The following is a 25271-nucleotide window of genomic DNA, read 5'->3' on the forward strand; positions in this document are numbered from 1 at the left end:
TGTCTTTGGGTTTGAGGTGAGTTTCTTGTAAGCAGCATATAGATGGGTCTTGCTTTTTTATCCATTCTATGACTCTGTGTCATTTGATTGGTGCATTAAGTCCATTTACGTTTAGGGTGACTATTGAGAGATATGTACTTATTGCCATTGCGGGCTTTAGATTTGTGGTTACCAAAGGTTCAAGTTTAGCCTCTTTAGTATCTTACTGCCTAACTTAGCTCGCTTATTGAGCTGTTATATATACTGTCTGGAGATTCTTTTCTTCTCTCCCTTCTTATTCATCCTCCTCTATTCTTCATATATTGTGTGTTTTGTTCTGTGCTCTTTTTAGGAGTGTTCCCATCTAGAGAAGTCCCTGTAGGATGCCCTGTAGAGGTGGTTTTTGGGAAGCAAATTCCCTCAGCTTTTGCTTGTCTGGGAATTGTGTAATCCCGCCATCATATTTAAATGATAGTCATGCTGTATACAGTATCCTTGGTTCAAAGCCCTTCTGTTTCATTGCATTAAATATATCATGCCATTCTCTTCTGGCCTGGAGGGTTTCTGTCGAGAAGTCTGATGTTAGCCTGATGGGTTTTCCTTTATAGGTGACCTTTTTCTCTCTAGCTGCCTTTAAAACTCTTTCCTTGTCCTTGATCCTTGCCATTTTAATTATTATTTGTCTTGGTGTTGTCTTCCTTGGATCCTTTCTGTTGGGGGTTCTGTGCATTTCCGTGGTCTTTTTGATTATTTCCTCCCCCAGTTTGGGGAAGTTTTCAGCAATTATTTCTTCAAATGGACTTTCTATCCCTTTTCCTCTTTCTTCCTCTTCTGGTACCCCTATAATACGAATATTATTCCTTTTGGATTGGTCTCATAGTTCTCTTAGTGTTGTTTCATTCCTGGAGATCCTTTTATCTCTCTCTATGTCTTCTTCTATACGTTCCAGTTCTCTGGTTTCTATTCCTTCAATGGCCTCTTGCATCTTATCCATTCTGCTTATAAATCCTTCCAGGGATTGTTTCACTTCTGTGATCTCCTTCCTGACATCTGTGATCTCCCTCTGGACTTCATCCCATTGCTCTTGCATTTTTCTCTGCATCTCTTTTATCATGTTGATGATTTTTATTTTGAATTCTTTTTCAGGAGGACTGGTCAGGTCTGTCTCTTTCTCAGGTGTTGTCTCTGTGATTTTTGTCTGCCTGTAGTTTTGCCTTTTCATGGTGATATGGATAGTTTGCAGAGCTGGTACGAGTGACCGCTGGAAGAGCTTCCCTTCCTGTTGGTTTGTGGCATTCCTCTCCTGGGAGAATAGCGACCTCTAGTGGCCTATGCTTGGCAGCTGTGCGCAGACAGTGCTTCTGCTACCTGCCCGTTTGCTATGGAGTTTATCTCTGCTGTTCCTGTGGACGTGGCCTGGCTGGGGCTGCTCCTCCAAAATTGTGGAGCCCCGATGGAGGGGGAGTGGCCGGGAGGCTATTTATCTCCATAAGGGGCCTCTGTGCTCCCTGTTGCCCAGGGGGTTAGAGTGCCCAGAGATCCCCAGATTCCCTGCCTCTGGTCTAAGTGTCCTGTACTGCCCCTTTAGGACTTCCAAAAAGCACTCTCCAAACCAAATCAACAACAGCAACAACGAAAGAGGAAAAAAAAAAAAGGAAAAAACGCGCGATTTTCTTTGTCCTCAGGTGCCGGTCCCAGGCACCCGCTCACCGGTCCTGCCGCCCTGCCTTCCTAGCACTGGGGTCCCCATCCCTCCAAGGCCTCCAAAAAGCACTTGCAAAAAAAAAAGGGAAAAACGCGCAACCCTCTCCGTCCGCAGGCACCGGTCCCAGGCACCCACCCACTGGCCCTGCCGCCCTGCTTCCCTGGCACTGGGTTTCCTGTCCCCTTAAGGCCTCCAAAAAGCACTTGCCAAAAAGAAAAAAAAGGGAGAAACGCGCTATTTTATTTGTCCTCAGGCACCGGACCCAGGCACCTGCTCACCGGTCCTGCTGCCCCGCCTCCCTGGCATTGGGGTCCCTGTCCTTTTAGGCTTCCAAAAAGCACTCGCCAACAAAAAGAAAAAAAAGGGTAAAAAGCACGATATTCTTTGTCCTCAGGCACCAGCCCCAGCCTCCCTAGTATTGGGAAAAATGCGCGATTTTCTTTTTCCCCAGGTGCTGGTCTCAGGCACCCTCTCACCAGTCTTGCTGCCCTGTTTCCCTGGTATTGGGGTCCCTGTCCCTTTAAGGCTTCCAAAAAGCACTCGCCAAAAAAAAAAAAAAAAAAGGGAAAAACACGTGATTTTCTCCATCCTCAGGCGCTGGTCTCAGGCACCCACCCATCGGTCCCGCCGCCCTGCTTTCCTGTCATTGAGGTCCCTGTCCCTTTAAGGCTTCCAAAAAGCACTCGCCAAAAAAAAAAAAAAAATCCGCTCCGGTTTCTTTCCACCCTCCGGGAGCCGGGGAGAGGGGCCCTCCGGTCCCACCGGGCCAGGGCTTGTATCTTACCCACTTCATGAGGCGCTGGGTTCTTGCAGGTGTGGATGTGGTCTGGATGTTGTCCTGTGTTCTCTGGTGCAGAATGTTTGATTTTTAAATGTGTCATCCTAACTTTCAAATACAACACATATGTCAAAGAAACAGCAGTTAACATACAACATCTATCACAATTCTAACTCCGAACTGCCTTTTCAGTCTTTTCTATATAATTGTTCTCTGCTGCAATTTCTTTCAGTTGTTTACATTCATGGTATTCTTAAAGGCAGCAATGTTAACTTTTTTGCTTTGAAAACAGTCCCATTAATGTTTTGAAATTGCTTAAAATCTGTGCATCCAATCGATACATGAGAATTCCCTTCCTCTTTGTGTTTTCAGTCCTGATGATTTCTCAAATCCTAAATTGTGGATGCAGTCTTCTCAATTTTCTTAAGTATGCTTCTTTTCTTTAAATTTAACTCTTTAAGAATCCATTAGAATGCAAAATGTAAGATGCATCCCTTTCTTTGTATCTGCCAATGACTAGTCATTTGTGCCTGGGATATTTAATATATATTCCTTCTAATTCCCAATTTTCTAAGATATTAGTAAATGCTGACACATATTTATGGGTTTCTATTGCTTTTTACTAACCTATGTCAACACTATATTGATTTAATTGGAATGGCTTGAGCGTATATTCTGGTACTTATAAGGCAATGTCCCTTAACTATTCCTCTGTCAATAAGTTTTGTTGCTCTCCTCAGGTGTTTATTTTTTCATACAAAATGTAAAAGCATTCATCAAATTAAAATAAGTAAACTATTTGTTTTTAATCACTAAAGCATATAATTTGTTTATGTTGTATGTAATAGTAGATAAACGTATCTAAAATGCATTGTTTTTCAGACTATTTTAAATTGAGATGTTAATTTCAGTAAATTTAACTTTAGTGAAACAACCGTTAAAAATTATTGTTCTGGCAAATTACCTAATTTGCAAATTATTTAAAATATTTTCTTCTCATTTAACCAACCAAATAATTTTGGTTATTTATTTTGGAATAAATATGTATTTTGCTTTAAGTTTGCTTAGCAACCATTTAATTTAAATCAATATATGTGTATATATATATATATATTTAAACTATGAATGTATGTTTATATACTTGTTTTAAAAGCCATTTTTATAATTTTATTTGTGTGTTAGCATTTTGCATTATTCTGGAGAATAGGCACATATATTTTTTTCATAATATAGATGTAATCACTGTTTTCTTTGCCATTTCTAAAAAAGAATAGGCCCAAGTGAATTTTTAGCTTCAGTTATTTAGCAAACTAGTGTATAAGATATAATTTTTAAAATTCTCTGAATTTATTTTATCAAAAAATATTGAAAATATACAGAACACTATATGACATGTTGATACGATAACTGGTATTGCAAGTCCTTAAAGAAGATACAGAACAGGTATATTGAAGCATGGATATGCCCCTTAATTTTAAAACTTTTTGCAATCACTTTATCTAAAAATCTACATAAGACATTGAATTAACTGGCTTTCCCTACTTAATTGAAAATACTAGAGTCTTTTAATAAGATAAAGGTGATATAATAAAGGAGTAAAATAAAATGTATTTGTACAATTTTAAGTATAACTATTAACATAATTATTTCAATCTAGTGTTTTTAGCTAGTACAGGAAGTTTGATATTGTTTACCCCAGCATAATATTTTATTTCATATAGTCAAATAACATGTAATGAAAAATTATACAACAATGGTAATATTTTAACAAGTGTACACTTAATTTTAAGATATTTTATCTCTAAGAAACAGGGGAAAACTTTTGAACATATCAGTAAAGTTTTTGTACAACAGAAATTGATGCAGGATAGCTTGAAATTATTAACTTCATTAAACCCTCAGAAGGAGAATAATGCAAAGAGGGAAAAGTGAACTAGGAAAGGAGGCTGGCAGGACGAAAAGCTAACAATTATAGTACCTTCTAATGAGAATGCAAGTCCACTATAGTCAAGATGTAGGCCTCTAAGAGCTTTTCTATGACCAAAGAAAAAGCCAGAACAGAACTAAAAGTAACATAATTTTGGATGCCAAGGACTTCATGGGTAAGCTCCTGGATTATTAGTCAAATGTTTTTATCTTGCTCATTTTTGTTGTAATCTGTCGTATGAGTGTTTATTTTCCCATCCTACATTTTCCTATCTGTGTCAGCTCTACACACTAGTTGCTAGTTTCACCATTCCCAAAGCCTGGCTCTGTTTCAAGCCTCTCATTGCTAGTATTCCATTTCCATTAGCTAATCATTAGATAATAAATTTCTGTTCAGAATAATGGCTTAAAACCTTCACATCACATGGTTGGTTATAAAGGTAGGTCTCAGATAAAAGTTATAATCCTTACAAGTAAACTAATAAGCATATATAAGAGCTATTGTGTATGAATTTAATACCTAAAGATGGGTTTATCCAAATACATTTATTGACATTCAGGATTTGTAATTACCTCCATTATATCTCCTGAAACCATGCCCATTCTTGTAACACTCCTTCCGTTTAATCTGAACTGGTCTGCTTTTATATCATCTTCTCCCTTGATGACTGCAGTAGTCTCCTAATATCTCCCTATCTTCAACCTCTCCTTCTAATCCTTGTATGCAATTACCTCACTCTGTTTTTAAATGGTTAAATGCTTAAAACAACTTTTTCCAAAGTGTTCTGTGCTGCACAATTCCTAGAAATATTAATAGGGGTAATCCTATGTGCCAGTCTCCTTCTTGAGAAATAAACAAATATAATACAAATTAAATATTGTCTTGAAGATTGTCTCAGAAATGTATTTAGGAAAACAGAGCTAAGCAAAATTAAGCTCATATTTATTTATTTTCACTTCCTTTTTAAATTTTAAGTGAATCTCTAAAGGGGTACAGTGAATATGGCATTTTTAAGATTGATCATCTTTCTTCATTTGAATATCATGATAAAAGTAGTCCATGAAACACACCTCATTAGATGCAGTTTGCAAGATAAATTCTAATCTCTTTAATATGCCATTCAAAGTATCTTCAGCCTCTGCTCTTAACATATCCCTATATGTATCTTAGTGCATTTGATTGCTTCCTTACCTCTGAACATTCACTTTTCTCTGACTGACTTTTTCCCTTGAAATTTTAAGTCCCTTGTACATCAGGAAATATGCTGACCATGCGTCAAAGCAAAGCTTACATACTTGTCAATACCTTGAAATGTGTCCAGTATTATGGGAAAGAAACTTTCATTTATAGTGTGTTCATAGTTGTTATTTCTGTTTGAGCCTATTTTGATGTGTTTATTTTCCATTTGTAGTTTCTCTTTTGAATTGAGGAAAGATATCTTTGGTTCACTTTTCTGTTTTTTATTATTGTTTCTTAAGAGTGTTTTGAGAATGTACGAATCCATTGTGTGTTGTACAAGTAAAATAGTTACTCCAAGTGTGTGGCTATTACTTGAATGTGTTTATGGTATTTTCCCTCATAAAGATAGTTATCATATATCTGTTGTCCTTTTTCCCTTTAAGAAATCTGGCATCTATGGCTTCCTTAAGAATGCATCCCTTTCAAATCATACAGAAGCTTGCCTTCCATTAATGTTTCTTCTAATTGTTGATAATATTGTCTTTTATGTTTAACATTTTAACACATCTGAAGTTTGTGATATTGGGTAATGACCTAAGTTATTTGTAATGTAAAGCAAATTGTCCTGATAAAATTACTTTTTTAATATTCTATCTTTTTTTCCATTGATTTTGTGCTTCTTAGGGTTTATTGAGTATTTATTCTTCTTGGGGTTCACTGAGATTTTTTTTGATCTATAGACTGAAATAATCACCAATTTGGGAACATTTTAAATTTTAAATATGTTTTCTATTGTATATTTCTCTCTTTGCCTTCTGAGACTCCAATTACAGTATGCTAGATAATTTGATATTCTCCCACATGTCATGAGGTCTGTTTTGTAAAAAATTTGTCCTTTTTTCACTGACTCTTTTGTCTGCCAACTCCAATCTGTTATTGCACCCATCAGTTAATTTTTTATTTTAGATATTGTGTTGATTTTTGAATCATGTTTTATTTTTTCTGCAGGGTTCCATTTCCTAATCTGCTCAGGAATTAAAGAGCATAATGGTCTTTAGTTCCTTAGATACATTTATAATAGCTTCTTTAAAGACCTCCTCTGCTGATCCAAACATCTGGGTCATTTTAGAGCCTTTTTCCATTAAATGCTTTTTCTCATGATTATTCGACACATTTTTCTTGACATGTTTTATCATTCTTAATTGCATCATGGACATTGAAGTTTTGCAATAAGGAGGGTGCATTATGCTGTTTCCTTTTGAAAGTATTCAGTTCTCTCCTTTCAATCAATTAGTTGACTCGTAGCCCATTTTGACATCATTGATGATTAACTTCAGGCTTTGATAGTATAGACATAGAGTAGGTCTTACTCTATTGTGTTTCTTCTTCTTAAGATACTATTTTTCTTATACTGGTACCTTAGTAGAATGCCACGTATTATAAGGTCTCCAGCTCTGTGTCAGTGCTCCCAGGGCTATGTGACCTCAAGCAGCTCAGCTGTTATCTCAGCTTGGTGGCAGTCACCCTCGGCCAGGCCCTGAGAAGTCTCATGCTGTGCATGTGCAGGCCAAGGACCTGCAGAGAATGATCCCATGTAATTCTCCCAGACACCACCCTTCCAGCCCTGACCTCTGCACAGGCCCCTTTTCTCTAGTGCATTCTTGTATGTTCCACTGTCTTACTGCCTCAAACTACAAGTTATGACCCCTCAGCTTAATGGGGATGGATTGCTCTGCTTTAGCTCCACAGCCCTGTTCCCCAGGTGAAAATTGCCTCTAGGCAGAGGGTTAGAGTGCAGTTGTTGATGCTTCCCTTCTAAGAGAGGTTGTAGTCCTGCACTGCCTGTTGTCTAACATCTGAAAACAGTTACCTTGAGCATTTGCTCCAGTTTTATACCTGTTTATGGAAGGAGGATAAGTCTGGTACTATCTCCTTTTCCATGGCTGGAGCCTGTTGGTGATTTGATCAGCCAATTTATTATGATTAAATTCCAATATGAGCATAATCCAATTATTTTCTCTTTATTTCCTGATCTATCTGTCTATGCCTGGGGCTATTTTAATTACCTTACTATTACAGCATATATAAAATGCTATAATAGTAAAGTAATTAAAATTATAATAAATAGTAAAGTAATTTCTATTTATATATACATATATATATATATATATGTATATATATCTCTTTATTCTTCCTTTTCAAAATTGCTTTGGCTAATTTCAGATGATTTTGAAAATCAGCTTAATTCTTTAATAAAGTATATTAGAATTTTAGGATTGGCATCATTACAATAAACTTTTCATTCAGGAACATGAGATAGTTCTTTTTACACTGGGTTTGTCTCTTTGATTGCGTTTATGTGTGTTTTATATATTTTTTGGTAGGTTCATTCCTGGCTATTTTATGTATTTGTTAGTAGTTTAAGATAGCTTTAATTGTATTTCATTTAATTCTTAGAATTCGTTTAATCTTTGAATGTGTTGAATTCTCTATAACATTATCTAGACCAGAAACATTTGTGGAAAATGATTTGTTAGAAAAATTCTCTAAATCTACAATGTAGATTGTAGGGGTAGTATTATCAAATTATATCATACTTGAAATTGTTCTTTTCATCCAAGATGTCAGATACACTTATATAGAATTGGTTAAAATATTAATTCATGTGGTTTTCTGTAATTTTGCTGTTAATTTCTGCTTTGTTACTTCTCTCAGCACACATTTTTCCATTGTTTCTGACTTTAGCTGTAATTTTGGATGCTTAACGTTTTGGTATAATCTCTACTATTTTTCTGGTAGATATTAATTAAATAATTAAGCAAAATAATTTATCAAATAATCTTTGTTTTCAGGAACCACTGAGATGGTTTTGTGATATGTGTTTTAAGATCTACTAATATGATCTTTACATAGATGGATTTCCCAGCGATTAAATATCCTTGTAATCCTTACATGAAAACATACTTGGCATGATATATATATTTTTAAATACACAGTTGTGTAAGTGAGATTTTGCTCACACTTTCCCTTTCTTATTCTGTCTGCCCTTTGTTGTTAGAATCCAATTATACTAGGCTCATAACAAGTCACATTCTTTTCCATATTTGTTTTTCCTGGATAAGAATAATTTGTATAGCATTTGAGCTCTTTGGTCCTTAAATATTTGTAAATTTCATAAGTCAAATTGTCTAGGAGTGGTATATTCATATAAGGTAAATATTTGACTAAATTTTTCTTTTACTCAATTATTCTTTAATTAACCAGGTTTCTTCTTAAGTAATATTTCCTGTTTAGTATTTCTTAGAAATATCAAAATTTAAAATTTTATCTGAATAATTTCATAAAACCTTCTCTAAAATAAATGACTGAAGCAATAAATAGTTGTTTATCTCTTACAGTTGGTTGTAATATAGCATTTATTATGTTTTTCTGTCAAATGTTTTCTATTTGTATCTTCCCTTATTTTTGTTTTTTTCACCATACCTGCCAATTGGTTTACTGTTCTTACCGGCTTTATTAAGATACTGGCTTCTATTTTTCTGTTTTTACTAGTTGCTTTTTCTACTCTCTTTTCTAGTTCTTTTTCTAATTATTTGATATTAGAGATTATAATTTATTAATATTCAGTCTATTAGCACTACTGCTTTGAATAAACATATGTAAGGCTGTGTGTTTTCTTCAATATAACATTTTAACTTCTTTATACAGGCATTCTAAATGCAATGTTATACTTTTTATATATTTCTAAATAATTTTTATTAGCACCTATTATTTATTCTTAATCAATAATTATGTAAACAATACTTTTTAATTTCTTAATGGATGAAATTTTAACTATTTTTTTACCTATGTTTTTTTCTTATTTCCAGTGATTTTACACTATGATCAGAGACTGTATCTATTTTAATTTATTGGTTACATAATGCAAAGCAGATTTTATTAAAACTCCGAATATGTGTAAGAAGACATAATTTTGTGCACAAAGTTCTCAGTATATTTACTGAATCAATCTCATCAGTGGTATGATGTGCCTAGTCTATATATCTTTTTTGCTTCTTGTTTTATTAGTTCAGTAATATATTTTTACATATTCTACTTTGAGGGTTTGTCTTAAAGTTTGTAAACATCTAGAAATTTGAGGGTTTTACATTTAAAATGATTTTGGTTGTATTCATGTTTATGATTTCTTCTTGACAGACTATTTTATCAATATAGCTCTTCCTCTTTGTTTTCACTAATGGTTCTACTTTAAATTCTGTGCATCTGATTTGTGGTACCAGATTCTCTTTATGCTGTCATGATATGCCTCATAAATGTTTTTCCCTTTCTGTAATTTCGACTTCTTGATGTCCCTTTGTTTCAGTAACTACATTTCTTAATACTGTACATAGCCAAGAACATGGGCTTTTGTATGTGTAGATATTGGACTGAGTGTAGACTTAGATTGAAGTTTGGGGGCAGTTGCAAGGGCATGTTGACATCTAGGTTTAGGTGTATGTCTATGCCCATTTATGTCTTAATTTACATTGTCAAAACTAATATTTTTAAAATTATTCTTGATATTCCACTATGTGGTTTCATTCAGCATGAATTTTTGTATTCTTAAAACTGTCTTTTCTGACTTTTATTGGGTAAATCAAATCTACTTTGATGTGATTTTTGGAGGGGGTGGGACTGGGCTAAGGTTTTTATTAGGTGTATGTTACTTTATATATTACATCAATTCTAATGATTTTAGATTTAATGTTACCATTGTACCACATATTTTAAACTATTTCTATCAATGTAAGTAGGCATTTATAATATTTTATATTTTTCCTTAGATAAGAAAGTAACATCTACCTAATATCACTTTTATATCCCAAATTCAATTTCTAAGACTTCTAAGGAACATTATGAGACATTTATTTTTAACAATACATTATGTTTGAACAATTATGTTACCACAATTATACAATTTACTAGCATTTTGATGATAATTTCGTACATATTTTATATATCTAGGGTATGTAAAATTCTGCTTGAGTGCATCCCAGAGTATTTTTTCCAAGTGGGTCTACCTGTCATGCAGTTTTTGAAAATTTCTGTGCTTAAATCCTTGACCAAGTTATTTAAGTTCTTCTTGTATTACTTTTCAAACCTATAAAATAGGAATAAAATAGTTATAAATCATATATGTAGAGATCGCTTAGACTTGCTTTCAGACATAATATGGAGAACATCAAAGCATGTGAACTTTTAGGAAGAAATCTAGAAGTGAACATGAACTCTGAGAAGATAGTTTTGGAGCCTAGTTTCCAGTTCTCCACTCTTTTAAAACTTATTCTTTCAAATTACTTTCAAATTCTTCAGAAAGGCCCAAGTTTCTATTATAATTGAGATTTGTTAGTATACCTAGATCATGTAAAATAAGTTACTATCTTGACGGTAATTAGCTTTTTGTATCTGAACTCAATGACCATAACAGAGAAATCATGGAAATATGTGATGTTTTTTGGGGCATCCAGGCGACTGAAGTTCTTGTAAACGTTAGGGAGAGGTACAGCTGTAACTGTCCTATGGTAAGACATTGAGGTGATGCTGATGCTCATGTTGGGAGAAGGTAAACAAGTTCTGATTTCCTTAATAATGTTGATTGAGGAAAAAAGTGTTCTGCCAAGTTGAGAGCTGCATACTAAATGCCAGTGTTGATTTTCTTCTATAAAAATATCACATCTGGAGTGTCAGCTACAATTATCATCACTACCTGATTATGTGTGGTTTTTTGTGATGATCTATTATTCAAGATCCATCTGGAATTTATATCTATCAAATGAATGAATTAATTTGGGATATAATAGAATTCTACCCTTTCATATTTCAAGTTTTTAATATGGCACTGATATCTGCAAATTCCTTATAATAATATAGCTTTGGATGTATTACAATAGTAGGTGTGTGGTGCTAGTTCAGTTGACACATTCTTCCTTAATAGACCTGATTTTGTGGGTCAAAAAACCAATATGAGATTGTGACAGTTTATTAATACACTTTTTGCAGCTATGCTTTCTGGGACTGAGGAAATAATTATGGGTTGAGTCCATCAGTCCAACAAATACACAAGGATATGGATTTGGGAAAATACGCGATTTATTATTTGGATTTCATAGGCCTCCTCTTTGTCTGGCACATAGGATAGCATCTTAGTGTTGTGAGGTACTTGCTTTAATGCAGGGATACTGAATATTTAATCATGGCAGAGACATGATCAAACAGGACGAAATCCCTTCCCCTATCACAGCCCACAAGCAGCAGGGACAGGAATGGAGCAGAGAAGGGTTAGAAGCTCCGGAATTCTGAATCCCTAGTCCTAGAGATCTACTCCGGGAACATGTGTTCACACTGCATTGGGTTCAGCTGATTAGTGGGCTGGACACCAGGTAGAACTGGAGCACTCTGGGAGGCTTAGTCTCCAGCCACTTGTGAAGGACAGGCATGTTCCCCTTGTCCTGCAATTGGAAAGATTTGCCAGCAGCAGGACAATTGCCAGAGGGGGCAAGGCTTGACAGAGCCCTCTTCATAGGAGAAAGGGCAGGTGAATGACACTTCCCAAGCCTTCCCTCAACCCAACAGATCGGGCACTCTCGGGAGCCACATTTGCTTTATCCACCTGCTAATAGTTCACCTACAAGGCACTGCCCTGCACAACAGCCCATCTGCTCAGCCCAGCAGCCTCAGACTTTGCTGTTCAGTAGGCAGAGGGAGGCTTTTCCACGTTTTTGGCCCTATTTCAGCCCAATTACAGAGATGTCTGCAGGAACCAGCTTCTAGCACTTCTTCCTCCTTGTGGGTGGCCCGGCCTATTGCTGTGCATCCCACCACTGCTGTGTATGTGCCCTGCCCACCCCTTTAACCCCAAAACACTACCATCACTGCAGGGGCAGGCCTCAAGGGTGGCTCCACCAACAACAATACCAGCAGAAGCCTCTGCTCTGATCAGAAAGGGCCAGATGGGACAAACTGCCAGCCACAGTGGACTTAGGCCTAAGTCCAGTCATTGGACAAAGGCAGCCCTACTCATTTCCCATCAACAGCAACTGGGCTCCACCACCAAGAAGAACCAGGAGAGTAAAGAATCTTGAGCATCTGGGCACCACAGGATGTCTTCTTCATAAAGCCACTACTTTCTGAATCAGGAAGCATAGCAGATCTATCTAATTCAAAAGAAGAAATAAAGAAACCCTGACAAGATGAAGAGGCAGAGGAAAATGTTCCGGACAAAAGTATAGGATAAGATACCAGAAAAAGAGCTAATTGAAACAGAGATCACCAATCTTCTTGATAAAGATTTCCAAGTAACAGTCACAAACATGCTCACTGATCTGCAGAAAAGTACTAAAGATCTCAAGGGGACTTCAACAAAGAGAAAAGTTGAAAAACAGCCACTCAGAGCTGAAGAATGAGTATCAGAAATGAAAAATACAATGGAGGGAATGAAAAATGGATTGCTGTAAGTAGAGAAAACAATAATGAGATGTAAATTAGAGAACAGGAATACAACAAAGCTGTGGAATAGAAAGAGAAAAGAATCTCTAGGAACAAGAGGATCCTAGGAGAGCAGTGTAACTTCAAATGAAGCAATATTCACCTAACAGGGGTACCAGATGGAGAAGAGAGACAAAGGAGTAGAAGGTCTCTTTGAAGGAATAAATGCTGAATACTTCCCCAACCCGGGGAAGGAAATAGACACCCAAGTTCTGGAAGTAAAGAGAGCCCCAACAAAAGAAACCCCAGGAAGACAACACCAAGACATATGTAATTAAGGGTAAAGAGAAGGCATTGAAACCAGCTAGAGAGAGGTAAAAACTTACTTACAAGGGAAACCCCATCAGGCTATCAGAAGAGAGTGGCATGAAATATTTAATGTATAGAAATAGAAGGATCTTTAACCAAGAATCTTCTACCCAGCAATGTTATTACTCAAGATTCCAAAGAAGAAATACAGATGGCCAACTGGATTGTGAAAAGATGCTCCAAATCACTTATCATCAAGGAAATGTAAATCAAAACCACAATGAGATATCACCTCATACAAGTTAGAATGGCCACTATCCAAAAGACAAGAAACAATAAGTGTTGGTGAGGAAGCAGAAAAAAGAGAACCCTCCTGCACTGTTGGTGGGAATGTGATCTATTATGGTCAAACTATTTAGTTTGTTTGTTTTCATGATCTATCATGGCCAAAATTGATGCAGCCACTGTGGAAAACAGTATGATGGTTCCTCAAAACACTAAAAACAGAAGTACCATATGACCCAGTAATTCTGTTTCTAGGAATTTACCTAAAGAAAACAAAATCCCTTATTTGAAAAAATATATGCTAGTGTATATTGCTGCATTATTTACAATAAGCAACCAAAGTGTCCATCAGTAGATGAATGGATGAAGAAGAGGTGGTATTTATGCAATGGAATATTTTTCAGCCATAAAAAAGTAAGAAATCCTGCCATTTGCAGCAACATGATGGACCTAGAGGGTATTACACTAAGTGAAATAAGCTAAGTGGAGAAAGACAAATGCCATATAATTTCACTTATTTGTAGAATCTAAAAGTAAAACAAAACAAAATGAACAAAATATTAACAGACTCATAGACAACGAGAAGTGACTGGTGGTTACCATGGGGGAGGAATTGGGATCTGTGGGTAGAGAGAGTGAGGAAGATAAATGGGCACAGAAATTTTCAATCATAGTATGTCAGTCACAAGGATGGTAGTAGAGCATGGATAACACAGCCAGTGATTCGGTAACATATTCCTATGTTGACAGATAGTAACTGCACTAGTTGGAGTAAGGATATAAGAATATGGGTAACTGTTCAACCACCGTGTTGTATACTGGGAACCAATATAAGATTTGTATATCACATGTACTTCAGTGAAAAGATCTATATTTTTCTGATTAAATAGACCAAGTAGTACCTTAGTGGACTATTCATTTCATTCAGTTACCTCATGATAAATTTGTTACTTGAAGATACATTTCTGGATAAGTAAAATCCAGTGATCACCACTCTATTCCTAAGATTATGATAGGCACAAACAAACTCTTTTGTAGAAAGGACCAGAGGGCAAAGGGTTTTAGCTCTGGGAGGCAGATGGTCCTTCCCACAGTCACTCCACTGTGCTGTTACAGCAAGAGAGCAGCAACAGACAATACATAACCAAATGAGTGTGTCTGTGTTCCAGTAAGACATTATTTACCAAAATATTTACCAAGGCTTGATTGGATAACTGGCAGCGGTCTATAGTGACTAACAGAGTCTCTGCTTTTTCTCTAATTCTTAATTAAGTACCATCATCTAGAACAATATTGCCATTGAACTGAAAGAGTGCAGTTTAAATGTGTCATCAGAATCTATAGTATTTTCTAGAGAGCTTGAAAGTATGCTATTGGTCTCCTTGACAATACATGTCTTAATGATGAAAACAATGTTCACTAAGTCATATAGTAGTTATGGCTAACAGTTTGGCCATTATAGATCACTGTATTATTCTCACATATATAAACATTTTTATTTCTTCTTCTTTAATATGACTGGGAAATGTTGACATTACCAATTCTAGGATCCCTATTAATTCAGGCTTCCATTAGCCAATGATGGATATTAGAGCTAGTCCTCTGAATCCTCGGTAAGTAAAGCCACATCAGTTCATTTTACCTTGGACAACCTTAATGTGATATCCTCTGAATATTTTCCTACAGGTGTCTCCCAGATATCTGCTATACAAGTTAGCACATTACTGCAATTCCTCTGGTGTGTGACATATCTTCTCAGAGCAGAACTTGAATTAATTAATCATTTACATATAAATTTCCAGCTTCATCTTATATTAGAGGCACTTTCAGAATTTTATAGCATTTCCCATTGCCAGAATTGCACTCTGAAAAGTTGTCTTTCTTCCCAGATTTCAACATTTTTGTTGACAGTTTTCAGTATCTAAATATTACTTTTTGTCAACCATTCTCATCATGCCCTCAACCAAAATTTTCTTTAGAGTGTAAAATTCCTGAAAATAATTAAATTAACTCAATTTTGTAATTTCTAAGATTGGAAAGTACTTTTAATTTAAAATTTATATAGAGAATATGCATTTAAAGTTTAAAAGAAGAAAAAACAAATGTATCATTTGTTTTACATGATTAGTTATTATTAAAGGTAATTTTTTGAGCAACATGTTGCACTGTACTGATGCACACCTAATTCATAAAATTACTCTTTATTTCACAAATACTGCTTGTCACATTTTCACATCTGGAATTCTTTGTAATTAACATAAGTTACAAAGCAGCTTAAAATTCATATTTTGTTTATTTTCACAAGCATCCTATGATGAGGTTTACTAATGATACTCTATTTTACACATAAATTAGTTGAGACTGATGGAGCCTAGAATATATATATATTATTTTTCTATGGCTCATACATTACACCTCCTTATTTATTTCCCCCATCTTATCAGTGTGAGTGTGTGTGTGAGTTTTAATACTTCTGATAAAAAGCCTTACTTAAAGTTCCAATTATCTTATAAAAGAAAATTGTACCCAGAAGCAACATTAATGACTATATTCATTTTTCTTATTTCTAAGTAGTAGCACCTGGTGCTTGAACTTTATCCATTATAATATTTCCTGGGTCTAAATCTTTCTCTTGGGAGCTTTTAAAAGATTTGAAAATTAGTGTTTATATAACCAGATATTTATTTTGCTCACTGGTTTACTCAGCCATACCAACATATGAGGTACAAATATATGATGATGATGTAGCATTCTCTAGTATTATTATAATGCAAAGTTGACTTTTAAGAATTGTATTTATTTAATAAACTTTCCATGTACTTTTCTCCCTCCCTCCCTCCCTCCCTCCCTCCATCCCTCCCACTCTCCTTCCTTCCCTCCTTCCTCCCTCCCTCCCTTCCTTCCTTTTCCTTCTTTTCTCCCTCTCTTTCTCTGTCTCTATTTTTTTCAATAACAAAGCATTAGTTCTAGATAGAGAACTGTTAAGGCCAAATAGATATATTTTGTTTTATTGTCAGAAAATTTGGGGGCACTTTTTGATCTTCAATATTGTTTGTAGTAATAATTTATAATAATGACTACAGTTTTAAAATTGAAATAATATGTGCTTCATGTAAAATATTTAAGCAGTGTAGAATAGGAAGAAAATAGCAAACTTGATTTCTCACTAAGAAATATTTTTAAAGTTAAAATAAATTTTTCTCTAACAGAAACATAATATGAGGAGATATATATATATAATATGAAGATATGCTTGCAATCTACACTGAGTTTGCAGGGCTAAAATAAATAGTTACTTTTTCTATTTAAATCAAAACATCTTTCATCACATTCAGGTCTTGCCCAAGAATTATGTATAGGTAATTCCTTTATTTGATATTATAGAAATGTTCTTTCAATTATTCTGTCAAAACGAAAGCTAACTCATCACTCAAGAGAAACAGACGACTGCTTGCAAATTTGTTTTGCCATTTGAATTCTACTCTTAATCACTGACATTAAAGAAACAATAACAATTCTGGAATACAGCCTCAATCAAGGATGCTCATTTGAAATAAAAGCATCGTATCTGTTTAAAGGATTTTTAAGTGTTTTCTGTAGAATATTTAGTATATTCTTTAGTATTTCTACAATGTACATTAAATGCATGAGTAGAAAATACAAGAGAATATATATTTGGATTATAGTATTTATATATGCTTTTTTTATCCTGACCTCTGGAAGCTATTTGAAATTTGACATTTGCAATTTATGCAAATATTTACTAACTAGACTTTGTATGCTAGGAACCCTGCTGGGTTTGGGGATATAAATTCTTTTATGAAAAACATATGTTTGTATTCTTGAAACAAACAAACCAAAAATAAGGAATTGAAATTGGTATTTGGCCAAGGACATCTTCTCACAAAATATTCCTCATTCATTTATTCAACAATTATTGAACTCCTAAAATATTCTATATGCCTGATATGTATCTAAACCATACTGGGTAATTAGCATGTCAGGGTAAGCCACAACCCACCAAGCTATGGGGATTTAAAAAAGTCTCTCTCAGAGGTGATATTTTAAGTGAACTCCAAAGGAGTAGAGTTATTCATGAGAATGTCAATGTGTTGTGTAGATTTTAGGTAAAGAAAATATGTGTATGAAAGCTATAGAATAGTTGTGACATATTGCAAAAGCTGGAATCATGTAGTATGGTTAGAATTAGTCTTAGAGCTGAAGGATATCAGAAGTTGAAGAAAGAATCAGATCATTTAGCAACTTAACAACACATGATATGTAATTTGAACCAGGGAAGCATCGAAGGCTGGGTCCAGGTTAGCAATGGGCAGAATTTATGTCGTAATAGCTTTAGATCAGCACAGGTAGGAGTCTTAAAGTGAAAACAATGAGTAATTATAGATTTTTATATCTTTTTGTTAAAGATAATGAAAGTCTAATCTTCTAGAAGTAACTGTTTCCTGGTGTGAGAGTTGTTCCTGCCTTTCCCCCATATTGTTTAGCACAAAAATAGAAAAATACATTTCATATCTCAGAATTGTTTGGTTCAGGGAAAGAAGATGATGTTTAGCACTGAATTGTTTAAGCACAGGAACAGGAATGTATGTTGGTCAGTTTCCAGCAATTAAGAAATGAAAATGAAAGCTAAATAATGTCATAAGAGAAGACATCAGTGCCCTTGGCAGAAGCAGTTGCTTTAGATGAATGGTTGGTGAGTTAACACTGCAATGGATTGAGGAGTGTTCAGTCAGAAATTAAGGTCATGTGTACCCATAACACTTTCAAGATGTATGCTTGTCAAAGGAAATAGAAAGGAATAGCTAAGGCTTGAGGAGTTTCTGAGATCAAGAAAAGTTTTTATTCAGTTTGCTTTACGTATCTTAGGTTGGGGAAGTCTTAAGCATGTTAAATTCTAATGGGAAGAAGGCATATTAGATTTTTTAAATTGACTTTTTGTAACTTGAAGCTTTATTTTGTTGGGCCTCAGTAAGTACAAAAATTTCGGTGTCGGATCATAATAACATCTGAGAAAATCTCAGATTGGAAAGATACTGTCAAGTTTATTGTCTCAAGATATAAAAATTACACAATAACTGTAATAATCCAACATCAAATCTTTACTTAATACATATAGAAAACATTGTAAAAATATAATCTCTATTTCCTATAATTTTAAGGTCTTATTTGTTAAACCAGTAAGTCTGGATGTATGATGGGAAGAAGATTAAATAAGGAAACTTAGCTTAAAAGTTTTAATTGTTCTGATGTGGAAAACTCCTTTTTATGTCCTGAGTTGAGGGTCAAGGACAAGTCCTGCTTCAGCCTGAGATTAGAAGACAATTTTGAGGAAATGAGCAGGCACTGTCACAGCGACTTTATAAGGAGAAAATCAAGTCAAACCAATATAACCATTTCTCAGAGAGACCAACCAACCTTCATGAAAAGTAACTAGTTTTCAGAAGTAATAGAGAGAAACTCAAAGCAAAATCTAGTAGTGAACATGAACTCTGAAAAAATTGTTTTGTAGCCTTTCTAGCTCTAAATTATTTCAAGACTCATTCTTTCAAATTACGTTCAAATTCTTAAGAAAAGGCCCGTGTCTTTATTATAGTTGAGATTTGTTAGTGTACCTAGATCTTGGTTGTGATTAGCTTTGTTACTAAATAAGTCCTGTCAAGTTCTCTGCCCTGTTTAATTTTATGTTTATGCTCTCACCAAGCTCTAAAACTGTACTATTCTATTTCTTTCATCATTTGCTCTAATATTTCATTCATCACAGTTTGGGTGACTTGAAGATAAAATACATTAAATTGTTCTCTTACTAACATTTGTCAGGCTATGAAATTCTTAGTGATGTGTAAAATTTTCTGCCCTAAGTATGTTATTTAACTTGTAGGAAATTAACATAAGAATCTGAATGGAGCCTTTATTCCAAACCTCCTTTAAACCAATCTGGAGCCATTTTGCGGGGCTATCTCTAATATTTCAACTTTTACACCCTATTCATGCAGTCTGGTGCTAGACCAGAAATTTCAGCATCTCAAAAGAGCAGTTTTGAGCTACTTAGCAACCTGCAGTCTTGACTTGATTTTTCTTTGTTAGCTGAGAGCCAATAATAATATGTTCATCCTAGATTTAAAAATGTATCTTATGTGGCATTTTGTGACTTTTCTGTTAAATGTGTTATTGTGTGGAAGAATTTTGTTGTTCTTGCCACATATGCCTGAGCCTGAACTCCTAAAATATATTGTGGGAAATGACCATATTCTAGGTTGTAATTTGCAACTTTGTGAAAGGCAAACATGCGGTACAGCAAAATTTCTGTTAGTTTTATTTAAAGGAAAGCTTGTAAAGTGAGATGAAAATTACTATATTGTATAAACAAATACTGTAGATAACAGAGGACACACATAATTTTAATGGATTTAGCTATATAAGATTGTAGATTATTTTATATTTTCTCTGTGTACAAGCACATCTTCTGGAAAGATATCAATTTTATTTTTTCTTGTCTAACTAGTGGGCTTTATTTACTTTTTCCTTGTTTATTTTACACTGGAAAGGCTCTCTAGAAAAATGTTGAATAGGAGTAGTATTTATGGATTTCATTTTCAATCTCAAGGATAGAAGGTTTCAATTATGTATGTTTGCTATATGAATGAATTAGGTGGCTTTATTAATTAAATGTACTCTATTAAAATGTATTCCATAATCAAGTCCAATTTAATTGTGGTGCATTATCAACTACACATTTGATACATTTATTTTTTAAATACATTTCTATATTTGTTTGCTAGTATTTTGCTTAGGTTATTTGTAAATATGTTTGAAGAGAGAATGGCCATTAATTTCCTTCCTTTAACTCCTTTTCAGGTTTACATTGATGTTACATCTGCCTCATTGAATGAATTGTCATGTTCTCTTTTTCTGTTCTCTGACAACTTCTAAGAAAGTCTTTTTTTCTTTTCTTTTCTTTTAGTTTTGCATTGGCTTTACTCTGATGTGTAGTTTTCTTTGTTTTATCATAGCATATATTGTGAATCTTGAATCTGTTCTTTGATGTGTTCAGTACATTTTTTAAAACTCTTGGCGATTATTTCTTCAGATAGTTTTTGCCTTATCGTGTCTCTTCTCAGCTTTTATTATAATCATATGAATATTAAAATTTTCTACCATGTATTATTTGTTTCTGAAACTGTTTCTTGTCTTTTATCTCAATATTTTAGTTTAAGTATTTCCTGTTTATTTTTCACACCACTATGTTTTCTTCACCTGTGTCTAATCTGCAAATTCAGTTCATCTACCAAAATCTTAAGTTAAATTATATTTATTTATTTCCATTTTATTTTTTTCATATAGTCTAATGTCTGCAAAACTCTCCAGCTTGCCATCTATATTAAAGTATATGAGTGACAGTTATTTTCACCTCTGTTAAATAACTAATTGTAATCTATCCATTCAGAGAAATTGCAGTACCTGGGAGCTTATTTCTTATATCTTTATTCCTACACCTTGTTCCCCGTTCCTTTATAGGCCTGTTGTTCTTTTCTTTAATGTCAAGCATTTTATATATATGATATACGCATATACATTACATAATATGCAATATCATATAAATGCAATATATATAATGTAATATAATATACAATATTTAATATATATAAGAAATCATAGAGTCTGGGTGAAGTTATCAGTTTCTAAAGAGCATTTATTTTGACTGTTTGCTGACAGGTTAGATCACCTTACTGTAACTGCACTGATTTGAATCTTCAATTCAGTTTCTATGCTATCCCATCCATTACCAGATCCCTTGACTCCTAGGATAGAGCTCTGAGGAAGTCTAGTTGAGAGCCTGTGTATTTAATAGAGTCCTTCGTCCTTTCAGGTTCTTATATTTGAATTTTTATCACTCAACCTCCGTTTAACTTCTCAACCTCCTAAAAGCCATTTTCTGCTTGTCTAGCACTACTTAGCAATCAACAAATACCTGTAGGGGAAAAGTGGGACACAAGCCCCTCACTTGCCCCTCAAACTCTGGCTGCCTTTGGAGCCATAATCCAATATCCATTCTTCCTCCCACATCCCATGATACCGCACAGTCTGCTTAGCTGCCACATTAGGCTGAGCTTCTCAGACTGTCACCCTACATGACTTAAATCAGTAAATACTTGAGAGGGAAAGAAAAAGCAGTCTAGAATTTTGAGCTCACTTCCATGAGTTAACCTTCACTCTATGATCTTAATCCTTCAAGTCCTGGCTGCCTTAGTGCAAATACAAATCCTCAAGTCCTGGCTGCCTTAAACACAAATATCATTTTAATATGTAGCTTTTTTTCTGGTGTTCTTGGTGAGAATTTTAGTCAGCTACAAGTTGCTGCATTGTGCTTGGAAGTAGAATTATCCATGCTTTCTATCTTGAAATAAGAATTTCATTATTATTGCTATGTACCTAATTTATTTTCAATTTTTCATTGTTTTAAAGATTTAGCCTCAGAATACTTAATTGGGTCTGCTGTTTCTATCATGTATCTAAGTATACTAGTGTCCTCTTGATATGTAATATGATATTTTAAAGGCTTCACGTGAAACAGTCTATGATCTTAATAAATGTGGTGGACATACTTAAGTATCATGGATTTTTCAAAAGCTTAAAGTTTATTACATATAAATATATATGTTAGCAATTAAAATATTTACAAGTACTGAGTTAAAACCTTCTATATATTTTTGCTTTATCAGTTAGGTACAGAATATGAATCTTAATGATTTACTTTCAAATTTATTATCAATCTTTTTTACAAAATGGATTCCATAATTTCTCATAACAAAAATTACCTCCTATAAAGCAACATTTACTATAACTTCAAAAGAACCATAATTTAGAATAATATAATAGATTATCTGCCTCAATATCAAATGGATTAAATTAAGATTTCATTAGAATTAATTTTTGAATAGGCATATTCATAATTTCCTATTTCTGTGACCTTTTTCAAGTTTGCTAACTTAATGTCCTAATAAATACAGACAACTTATCTTTTAAGTCTTTTTAAGATGAGAAAAAAGATGACTTACAATTCATTTATTGCTTCTTAGAGCAAATCGTTTAACCCAAAATAGATTTTTCTGACTTATATTCACAATGATGAAAATAAGGAGAGAGGCATTGATTTTCCCTATAAAATTCTAAACTCTGTGTGTAGTTCTAGACAATAGGGGGCACTTTATAAACACCATCTTTTTTGTGTATTGTTTGCAGGCTGTCAGCAACTAGCCATTCGTTGACACCTCAGAGTGATATGGACTCCAGCAGCTCTGAAGAATTCTATCAGGCTGTTCACCACGCAGAGCAAACCTTCAGAAAAATGGAAAGTTACTTGAAACAACAGCAACTTTGTGATGTTATTCTGATAGTTGGAAACCGAAAGATACCTGCACACAGGTACAGTAATCTGTTTTTATTGGAAATACGCATTCACATGTTCCAAAGTGATAGTCTGGTATGTAGATTGCAAAATACTCTATGATTGGAGAATTAGGAAGTCCACATTTCTAAGAAAACTTACCTTATTTTTCCTTTATTCTTCTTTCTTTCTTTTGGAGGGAGAGTTAAAATGCCATCTTACATTACTTAAATGTAATCTTTTGAAGAAATAAAGCAAATACAAGTAGTTTAAAATAATTTTTTCCCTAACTAAGGTTAATAAATATTCTATTTAATGTGACTCACAATCATACTAAGTGGAAATCAACTTTTAACTTAGAAGGATGTACCTAAGATTGGAAATGAGATGTGCTTTTCTGCCAAAATTGAAAAGAAGTCAGGTGTATATTATTTGTTTCAACAGGAAATTCAAAGTATTTCATATTGGCATCTTCATTTTGCAATTTTAAAAAAGTCTTTATGACATGCTAATATTATTCTTAAGGCCCAATATATTTGAAAACTAATATACTTTAAACATTCTTTATATATTTATGATTGATTATTCTAAGTTAGTGCACTAAACACTGATATTTTTGCCACATTGATTTACTATCAATTTACTTATGAAAATTAAATTTGATGTTGGTTTCTTTACTCAGTTTTTCTTTTTCTTAATCTTAAGTGGGAAAGAATTTTAATTTTGAAAACATCATTTTAAGTAGTTGACTATGTGGTCAAATAACCTTAAACTACTTTGATGTATGTCATTTAATATTATTAATACCAATGAATTGACAGAAAAGTTAAATTATCCATATACAAAAAATGTTTTCAATATACTCCTTTTTGTTATATTTTTTAACTTACATTATCTGGATAACATATATACACTGAAATGTGGACTATTAAAAGGGTTCCCCAAAAAATATGGCTAAATTTCTACTTTGATGGAAGTATTAAAATGCGGACATTGAATTTGAACAAATGCACTGCAAATGCATAGGAAGAAACATTTGACCTTAAATAATGAATCTAGGTCATATAGGGATCAAACTGCCAGCTAACGATGGGAACAATTCTAGTAACATGCTATTCACACTTACTTTTCAAGTGTTTCTGTGAAATTGTATTACCATTGGTGAGAGACAAGTAAAAAATACGTATTATTATGGAGACATTCAGAGTTGTAATATAAATGGAAAACATACAAAGTATCCTGTGCTATCATTTAAATAGCATCTAGAGAAAAATTCTATTGTTAGAGTCTTAATTTGAGAGTGTAACTACATTTACTTTATTTAACTAACAAATTAGTTAAGTAATTATATATTTATTTAAGAAGTAGAGGGAATCAAGCAATTCAAAAGTATATTACATACAATTCTCATTAATTTTTTTAAAAAAAGCAGTACTTAACACAATTTATTCAATTTTATATGTATGCTTTTATTCAGAGTAATTTAATTTTTTTCATTTGGTGGCATTTTTAAGCATTATACTGAACAATTCTCCCATATTAATTATATTCAATTCTTTTATTATTCTTTTTATCTAGTTTACTAATATTATTTTCTATATAATTTGTTTAATTATGCAAGTTGTTTTGTAAAAATGCCATTGACTAAGAAATAAAATTGCTATTTGGTTTAGATTGCTCTAAAACATCTGAGCAATATACTACTTTTATAATAGTATTCTGAACATTTAAATATTTCACATAATTAGCAGACATTAAATTAAATATATTATTGTTGACTATATATGTTTTCCTTAAATGTGATAGAAAAAAATTTATTCGAAGGCTATGTACTAAATTTATTCAAATAAAGATTTAAATTTCCTTTAAACTGTGATTCAAAGCTTTACTGCTATCTATTTTACAAATAATTTACATACTTATGTTTCTAAGTTAAGCATATATTAACAAACATGAGGAAACATTTATGGGACACCTGAAAAAGGCAAGCATATTTTCAATAATTGCAGGTATATTGAGCCTCTCCCTATTTATACTTTTTATACAATTAAAATGAAATGGTTGTAATTGATTCAAAATAAACTCTTTGCTTTAAACAATTAACAATCTTAGTAATAGTACCAAATGAATGGATTGAAAAATTTTTCTGTTATATTTTGCTTACCACATTTAGTGTTGTCTTGGGGCAAAATATATATGATGTTGCAATCATTAACACTGGATGAAAAGTGATTTACAT

At 33.6% G+C, this 25271-nt stretch overlaps 1 protein-coding gene across 1 annotated transcript in view; it reads left to right on the forward strand.

Moving 5' to 3' along the window:
* The window catches only part of KLHL1 (kelch like family member 1), a 359135-nt gene that overhangs the window by 96163 nt on the left and 237701 nt on the right, over positions 1-25271 (forward strand). The window contains exon 2 of the mRNA XM_037023548.2: positions 22888-23070. Coding sequence (XP_036879443.1) covers positions 22888-23070 — 183 coding nt within the window. The remainder of the gene's footprint in view (positions 1-22887; positions 23071-25271) is intronic.

Source organism: Manis javanica, chromosome 9 (genome assembly GCF_040802235.1).
Source record: "Manis javanica isolate MJ-LG chromosome 9, MJ_LKY, whole genome shotgun sequence".
Lineage (NCBI taxonomy): Eukaryota > Metazoa > Chordata > Mammalia > Pholidota > Manidae > Manis > Manis javanica.